At 50.3% G+C, this 8,794-nt stretch overlaps 1 protein-coding gene across 2 annotated transcripts; it reads left to right on the top strand.

Annotated features, from left to right (window-relative positions):
- The first annotated feature begins 897 nt into the window (after window positions 1–897).
- Window positions 898–3,745, top strand: LOC306646616 (GRB2-associated-binding protein 2-like). 2 transcript variants are annotated; one of them, XM_079115253.1, is made up of 4 exons: window positions 898–1,179; window positions 1,331–1,425; window positions 2,806–3,070; window positions 3,312–3,745. In XM_079115253.1, exons 1-4 carry the CDS (start codon window positions 1,077–1,079, stop codon window positions 3,509–3,511), a joined length of 663 nt encoding a protein of 220 aa, XP_078971379.1. In that variant the 5' UTR covers window positions 898–1,076; the 3' UTR covers window positions 3,512–3,745. The 2 variants fall into 2 exon arrangements, 1 of the variants encoding a protein (XP_078971379.1); XR_013759896.1 differs by having other exon boundaries at window positions 898–1,425; window positions 2,973–3,745.
- The last annotated feature ends 5,049 nt before the right edge of the window (window positions 3,746–8,794 follow it).

Raw genomic sequence — 8,794 nt, 5'->3', positions numbered from 1 at the left:
AAGCCAGAGCACCTTGGAAGCCACAGCTCCAGGGAACAAAGCCATGACCATTCCATGCTTTCCCCACAAGCCAAGCCAGGAAGAAACACATCCACAGAGCTGCCCTTCCCAGGACCCTGTGGTTAGAAAGAAGAATATGTTAGTATCTTTCTCTACCATCAGGCCCTGGCACAGAGACTTCCCTGAACTGGCAACAGCCAACTTCATGAAGGTGACTGTCATGTGCAGCTAAGGCTGGGGGAGAAGGAGATAGCACAGAGTTCTCACATTTTGCTGGCCCTCATCACCCAGGCCTAAGGCAGATTTTCAGTCATCTGTGGTCACTGACATTAAGGATGCAGGCCTCCTCTGCCACCCCAGGATGTTCTTGGAGAACTCTTTACTCAGTGAGGGGAACAGACCCTCCTGTTTAACTATAGTGCAGTGTGTTCAAGGATTCATTGTGGCTCAAATCGTAGTATTTTACACATCAAACTAAGGACTTAAAGGGAAATCTACCTCAGTCCAAATCGCAGCCAAACCTAGAGGTACTAACAGACTACTAAAACAAAATGAGAAAGTAACATGATATTCTAAGGCACACTTAGAATGTTTGTGGTTGAATGAAATTTCACTTGAAGTCTGTCCTTGCACTGTCACTGAATTTCCTTGAGTGCATTTCAGCACTGTGTGTACCTCATCTGCTTGATGCAAGAAACATTCTCATTCCTTCCCATTGGTCCTCCACCCCAGAACCTGCACAGCCTCCTCTCACCCATGATGCAACTTATGGAAGTTTTTCAGTGCAGAGCTGTATCTCCATTTCATATGATGCTTGGGATTAGAAGATTTACTCAGAGATGACTCAACCCCAAGGCCCTCCCATCTGGTTTGGAGCTCTATGCTCATCATCTGAGGCACAGATGTTGGGAATCATGCTCCTCACTACCATAGCTCACCTCCAGCTGGGAAGTTAAAATCCACAAATATAAACCAGTGCCCATGTTTTCAATGTGGCTTCTGGAGGCTGCAAAGTCCTCATCCTGGAATTGACAACAGTGTTGTGTCACTCTGGGTGAGCAGGACAGTGGGGTGAGATGGGAGCAGAGGGAGTGAGTGTACAAGTCAAGGGAATTCTGCAGATGCCTCCTGGGGCTTGTACCCCATACCCAGGAGGAACTTCCAAGCTCTCTGTGCTTGGTCAGGATGTGTCAGAAGTGAATCCTCTGTTGAGAAATCAGGGCTTGTGTTGTCTGGAGGGCTAATAAGTCCAAGAGTGACTGGGGAGGACATGGGGCATGTCCATGCAGGACCATGTGGGGCCACATGTGATTTACTTTCTCTGTTACAGCTTCCTTCCCTGATACCCTCAAGGACTCCCAGAGTGGCACAGAGAGTGTAGGACCCTCTGCTGAGTCCAGGAGCCTTGGAGCCAGCTTTCTCCAGGTGAGTACATTTTGATTGGCTCAGCAGAATGCTTGGACAGGTGTAAGGCCACACCCTATAAGGTATCAGCAAATCCCCAGTAATCACAGGATGCTACCTGGGCTTATCTCAGTTCAGGACCCCAGGTCAGTGCAGGGTCCATACTTTGGAAGAAATTAATGTGCTGAGGTGGACTGGGGCACAGGCTCCCTGACTCATCTAGTGAGCAGAAAGGGGAATGCTCGGTGGGGTCTTCTGTCATGACCTGCCTGACCATTAATTTAGAAACAGACAATGGGTGATAGAGGATTAAGAAAAATAAACACTTAGAGGGCAAGGTGGGATCAGGTAGGTACTGTCCTCTGATGGAGGAACATTGACCCAGAGGTGGCTCCACATGTTTCTCAAATAGACTTTATCATCAAGAGGTTATTTGTGAGAATGTTTATGGAAAGCATCCAGGCTTGAAGGTCACAACATGGGTGAGACATTATGGTTAACTTAATATTTTCAGAATGTTCTATTCTTAGGAGACAGCATCTGTGACTCAAGGTTAAAATTGACAGCTCTGGACATTTTCCCAGAGAGAACATGCCATAGCGACTGGGGAAATTTAACCCTATACATTTGCACAGGGGAATCACAGTGAAAGCACACCACAACCACAAGGTAATCCTATACCTTGATTCACCATCACTACTTCCCACAGTCTCCCATTCAGCAGACTCACCTCCAGAGTCTCTTCTAGAAGAGGAATGGTACAGTGAGGGACATGTCAGGTGGGAGAGGACAATAACTTCCGTGCAAGAGCCCAGGCTGTGGGGAAGACTCTGATGGCTCCCAAAATGTCAGCAATCAGATTGGTGCATTGAGGACTGTGACATGCAACTTAGAAGCAACTGAGAAGTGTGCCTCACTGTGGATGCCAGGACTGAGAAGGCAGCTGAGCTGCTCACCTCCACTGCAGATGTGTCCTACCCTGAAATCTTCTGGGCCAAAACCATATCCCCAGGCTCACCTTCAGGGCCAGGACTATCCATGTGTCACTTCCTCTGATCAGCTCTTAGCAGCTCACCTGTTTGGTGAAGCTGGAGCACATCCAGCCCATGCAGTCTGCAGGCCGGGCTTTCCATGCCCATCAGGCCTTTGGCCTGGGTGGACCCATCCACTAGGAGCATTTTACACTAGACTTACCACTGATGCTTGGTGTGTCCCAGGAAAACCGGAAGAGATCCATTCACCTCGCTGCTGCCCATTCCCAATTTGCCTTCCTGCCTGAAGTCCACAGTCTCCACAGTCATAATGTGGCCAACCTAGTGGTGGTTATCTTGACATGAATGCAGATTTTCACTTCTTTCTTCTGGTCAGTGATGGCTGTTTCTTTCACTGCCCTGTCCCTAGCCAGCAAGAGCAGTTGTGCACCATCTGAATGAGGCTCATTCTGAAGATGACTACCTGCCCCTATGCACAGGTCCTTTCACCCTACTTGCCATGGGGGGAGCACATTTGAATGCCCAGCATGTCCATAACCCCAGGAGCCCAGAAAGTGACCACTTTTACTCTCTTAGCTGCCCATGTGCAGCCCTTCCTTCACACAAAGTCCTTGTCAGAAGAAGCGAGATCCAGCCACCTTCTTTAGATTGCAGCCTCAAGCCAGGCTTGAAAGGTAAGTACACACTATCTCTATCTCACCCCTGGACAACATCCAGGTCTGCTGGCTTTGCTTATGTATCAGATGGATCCTGGACTTGGGGTTAAGACATTGGATAAATCATTGAAACTCAGTCTTGTTTCTTATCTGTGAAATTGGGGTAGAACTTGCCCCTAGGTTTGTGGAAGGCAAGCCCCCAGGACAGAAATTGGGGCACTGCAGGTATTCACTGCAGTCAGATCTGGCCCTTACACAGGCCAGGAGGAAGGGCTCAAAGGCCCAGGTCTGCACTGCCTGGTTCTGCAGGAGGAGGACCAGGAACAGGGTTCCAATAGGAGGAACAGGAACAAGAGCACCAGCAGAAAGATCCCTGTGTCTGGCCAACAGCCCTCAGTCCCAGTGTATGGAACTCAAGCCACAGGGCCTGCAGAGTCCCCTTTATCTATCCTGGGCTAACCTGCATGCCCAGAAGTGCTACCAGTGACAATCTCCACTTCAAATGCCATCTCTTGTTTTATTTTACAAAATCATGAACCTGGGTAGAAAACCCTATGGTTAGGCCATGTGTCCCATTTTGGATCCTGGACATGTGAACACCATAGATAAATAGGAAAAAAATATATATTTTTGAACCTGAAAAACAATGTGAGGCTGTGCCTTAGTTTCTCCATGTGAAGCTGGAGTGGCCATGAAGGCTCCATGAACAACATGGGACTGAACGTGTGTGCTGTTGCTGTGTCTGGTCACTAAGTTCCTGATCCTTTTACAGAAAACCAGTACACCTTGTCTTGTGTGGCAGCATCCGTGGCCAGCCCTTCTCCTGGTCACCCAGGGCCATGTAAGCAGGGTTGGTGGGGATGAGTGAGATGAGTGGGCACTTATTGGTCTGAGGATCAGGAAGGCTGGAAGTAAAATGCTGCTGCTGTTGCTTGATATGCCTCCTGAGGCTGGGTACTTTGATCTTTAAAGATAGATATTTGCATCCTGTTCATATATTATTCTGCAGATGGAGTAAATCTCAGGCAAGCAGACATGACCGCAGGTAGCTGAGACTCCTCCTTGTCCTTCCACAGTGGCTGTACCTCAATCTTCAGCTCCACCCAGAATGTACACCTCACCCCCACACAGAGCACCACCAGGCTGCACCTGGCAGACAGTGAGAAAATGCATGTCCTTGTCATGAGCTCTCTTAGCCCAGGCTCCCTACCTCCTTTGGTAGGGCAGAGTCTGGTGCAAAACTTTTCTGAGTACAGAGCACCATCATTAGCTGGGGGAAAGTGTGGTTCCCAGTGAAGTCTCAAAAACCCCTGAGTGGTGCAGGTGGCAGAATTCCTGTCTTTGGAGAGTGGCGCTGGAGGTAGGGAGTTGCAGGGTGTAGGCCACAATCTGAAATGAGCACAGGCAGAGCACATGGGTCCTCCCTGAGGTACTTGCTGACAGGGCACAGCTGCCCAGTACCTGGTCAAAGAGCTCAGGCCCCATTTGTATCATAGTGGGGTCCAGGCTGCTCCAGTGTGATCACCCAATTCAGGCCATGGGTGGGAGCATCATGTCCTGATTAGAGAAGTCACATAGACCCTACAGACAGCATCTAGGGGCAGTGTGCTGCCTTCTGTCTCTCAAAGAGCAGACAAGAAGCAGACCCAGGACAGCAGCTGCACAGCTCTGTCACTGGGCAGATCACCTCTCTGAACTAGTCTATTCCAGCCCGGGCCCATAGGAGCAGCAGCAGTGCCTATTGCACTGACACAGCACTGAGGGACTGCTGGATGGGCAACTTTTCTATGAGGGTTGTTTCCCTGTGCTCACTGAGTGCTTTTCCTCCTTTTTATAGCAGAGCCCAGGTGTGGGATCCTTTAATCTGTTTCAGCAGCAGTCCACTAGCCCCAGGAAGAGCCCTACCATTGAGGAATACTTTGCCCTGGACTTCCAGTCAAGCTCCCCATGTGCCCCCCCACTCAGCTTCCTGTGGGGATCAGGGTTTCAGGGAAGGCAGCCTTGGGCCTCTTTTCTTCCATACCTAGCAGTGGCAACTTCATCCTGATTTAGCTGGGGTCCCCCTCAGGTCACAGTGTCCCTCTCTCCACACAGCCACACACATGAATGCAGAAGCCAGACTTGCTCAGGGTTGTAGAATCAGTATCAGATGGAGCCCAAGTCTCCTGTCTTCTGTTCTGAATTCTGTTTTGAGGAGCACTCACTCTGGGGCAGGGATTCAGGCACAGTGGTGTAGAGAAGAGACCAACCAGTCTAGACAGACGATGGATCTCTGCCTTGCAGGGTTGAGGGCTCTCAAAGGAGCATATATAAGACCCTGTGGCCCATACCCCATACCTCCTCCTCGAGGATGAGTGGTGGAGTCATGGGTTGGGGGTCATCTCCAGAACCAGGGAGCACACACAGAGCCCTGCATCCTGAACCTCATTCCCTGGATGAGGGAGGACAGATACTGAGACCTGGTCTCATTACCATTGCCAAGGAATACAGGCAGAGCCCAGCACCACATGCCACTTTCCCCAGGGTAGTTGGGAGAGATATTAGTTTCCCCTTAGGAACCCTGGGCTTACCCCAACAGCTAGAAAAGGGCCTCTGTCCCACAGCTGGGACCTCAGGAGGCTTTCTGTGTCTGTAACATCATGCTTAGAAGAAGAGAACTCCTGAGGCAGGCAGGACCACCTCTTGTCCCCTCCAGCCAGACCACCCCACACATATATCCCCTCTCTGCCTGACTAGTGAGTGACTCAGTCACTCTTTCCTCAGCCCTCTAGGTCATCTGATGCCTCTGAGGAGGACAACTACATTGAGGTGGACTAAGAGAACACCCAGGCCCTGCAGCACACCACAAGAGAGAGGGCAGAAAAGTGTCAGTACCCAGGCCCTGCCAAGGGCAGCAAGTCACAACAGTACAGTAACCATGCTTCCCGCCATCCACCCACCTCCTGCCCACTATGCTTCAACTTTGGGGACTTGAACCCTTTGCTGGGAGGTGAAGGCTGACCCAGGTGCTTTCTTGGTCACCCGGGACTCCTGTGACCCAGTGCTTCCTTGACCACTCAAGATGGGTATGATTTCTATCAGCAAAACAACACCTCTACCATTCTAGTGAGAGGTTTTTGTCAAAGTGCACCCGTGGCCCATCCTCCAGACATGAATATTGAGAAAAAACAAGCCTATCAGTGTTTTCTGTCAAACTGAGATTCTCCATGTTAACACTTCTCTTCCTAATTGCCCTTTCCCTATAGTGGGTGTCTTTCTAAATCTGCACTTCCTCAGTCTTCCCTTCCTCAGTATTCATCACACCAAAGACTGTAAAATCATCCAGACCAGTGGTCCATGACTAAACTCCAATTTTGTCAGGAATAAAGAGACCAGCAGACTCCCTTCTTGGTGTGCTTGCTTTCAGTTTTGGTTGCTGTGTGCTCTTCTGTATGTTGAATAAAGTTCTTGCCCTGCTGACAGAGTTGATTAGTTTCCCCTTATTGTTTTTGTCCTGTGGTGCCCAGGACCCTGGATACTTTCAATATGACTTTGGGCTCTGGGCCATGATTCATGCCCAAGTTCCCTCTCAGACTCAGTCCTCTTCCCTCAGCCTCCAGGCCCAGAAGAGGATAAGTTGGCCCTCTGGCTGGGAAGAACATATCAGAAGACCAGGTCAGAGTGAACTTTTTATCCCAGTTTTTGGTAGGGACAAGGGCTGCCAATGAATGGAAGAGTTAAGAAGGAAGCCAGAGGGCAAAGAACAGGATCACAGATGTGGAAGAGTAACTGGCACCAAAATCTGAGATCATGGCAGGCCAATTGCAGCCAATGTCACAAGGAAGGAGGAGGAGAGAGAGCATGCAGGAACAGTCATGGTGCACAGCACAGAACAAGGTTGCCAGTCATAGTTTGACCCAGAACTTTGGGATTGGCTGTCCTCTAGCCCTGGGGTGATGTACACTTCCCCAGGCCTTTGGGGCTCCACCCCACCTGTAGCACCATAATGCCAGTCATGTGGGTGTGGGACGGAGCATGTGGATGGAGGGATGCTGGGACCACAGTCAGCAGCAGGCTGAGCAATCAGTGCAGCAGAGGTCTCCCGGTGGGTTGTGAGGCAGGGTGAGGCCACAGAGCAGATACAGGGACACATGCAGAGGGGCTGGTAGCAGCTGAGCATGATGCATTGTGGACTGGGTGGTGGTAAAAGGCCCAGAAAAGCATGTGGATGGAGGTGGTGCAGGGCTGGGTGCTGGGGACAGCAGTGGGTTAATAATGAGTGCAGCAGAATTACCCTGGTGAGACATGGGACAGCAGTGTGCTGGGAATCAGTTCAACGTAAGTCTCCTGGTAGGCACACAGTAGATGCAGGGACACTGCCACAGGGGCTGGTCGAAGCTGAGCGAGGTGCAGGGTGGAGCAGAGGGAAGGAGTGACAAGTACTGGGAGCCATGTGTGTGGCAGTAAGACCAGAGAAAGTCTAGCAGAGCTGTGGCCAGATACTTGGGATAGGCCTAAGAGCAAGGTCCAGTGCTTCTCAGCTCATCTTACCTCTTTTGAACTCAGCATTCCAGGTGCCAGGCAAGACTTGGTCTAACTCTCCTACTTACAAGGTCATCCAAAGTCAGGTGTCCTCTAAATCTCTTCCTCAACCTATAAAGCAATCTTGTTTTTTCACATTGAGATCCTGACCAACATTCTGCAGATATGTTCAGATATGGATGGCCTTTTTCCCCCAGTGTTACCCCTGGACTGAACATGCCATGAGAATCCATCCATTCCAAGCATGTCAGGAGGGGAAGGAAACTGGTCTCAGGTCTTGAACAGACTCATGTGGGTTCTTTTTTGTGGTGACAGGGGCATTGGCTAGGAGCATACAGAAAATTGCAGACCCTTAGAAATGCCACCCAGAGGGGGCTTACCTGAAGGGGCTGAAAGGCTGAGGTGTGATGGTGCCACATATGGCTCAGTCTCAACATGGTGTCACCTCAGAGTGCTCTCCCAAATGATCCCAGGAAGGCCAGTGTGCCAGTCTTGGCTGATGTCACACTAATAGAAGTCAGGTGATCTTAGCTGGGAGCAAGAATAAGTCCTCTGCTAAGGAGACATTTCTCTGATCTGTTAAGTGGAAATGTACCAGGGTCTGCTGGCTCATGTCTCTCAGACACAGTAGAAAGAAGTTCTCTGACATTTCCATGAATGGGGAACTTGGGGCCAAAACACAGCTCCACCCATAGCAGGAAAATATAGCCCCTCATGGCACACTGGTGCCCGCTCTTACCCTGCTTCCCACTGTTCAACTGTGCAAGAGAGTATGGTCAGGATGGTGGTCAGAGCTTATCAGGGTCACTCAGAGTTCCTTGCCAGCTACAGGGATGGGGTGATGTTCAGGGGAGGAGTGAGGTGCAGAATCTGCCTTCTCAACCAGTCACTGTTCTCCGTCCAAGTCCAGCCCAGTGGAGGTCACCATACACCTTCCACCTCTCTAGGTTCTCACAGAGAAGGAAAGAAGGTGTTGTTTGCAGCAGGTGTTCTAGGAAGTCCAGACTTCTTAGGACCTGAAAGTCTTTGCCTGACAGGGAAGCATGTGCAGTGTTCATTGGGCATGGCTTGACCTGAGATCCTTTACCCTCCCTCCCCTCTCTGCTTCCACTTGATTCTGTTCTCACTGCCATTCAGCTCTTCCTTCCAGGTCCTACCATTCTGGCACTAGTCAGGTCGTGCTTTTATTCACAGTGTATATCAGTGAAAAGTTCTCTCCCC

Source organism: Sciurus vulgaris, assembly GCF_902686455.1.
Source record: "Sciurus vulgaris genome assembly, chromosome: 16".
NCBI lineage: Eukaryota > Metazoa > Chordata > Mammalia > Rodentia > Sciuridae > Sciurus > Sciurus vulgaris.
This window is presented reverse-complemented; position numbering and strand designations above follow the sequence as displayed.

Bases quoted from the DNA above. Each gene is read 5' to 3' on its own strand.
- LOC306646616 (XM_079115253.1), top strand. From the start codon at position 1,077: ATGGGAGCAGAGGGAGTGAGTGTACAAGTCAAGGGAATTCTGCAGATG. The intron at 1,426-2,805 runs GTGAGTACATTT...CCCTGTCCCTAG, and splicing joins TTGGAGCCAGCTTTCTCCAG to CCAGCAAGAGCAGTTGTGCA. The intron at 3,071-3,311 runs GTAAGTACACAC...GCCCTTACACAG, and splicing joins CCTCAAGCCAGGCTTGAAAG to GCCAGGAGGAAGGGCTCAAA.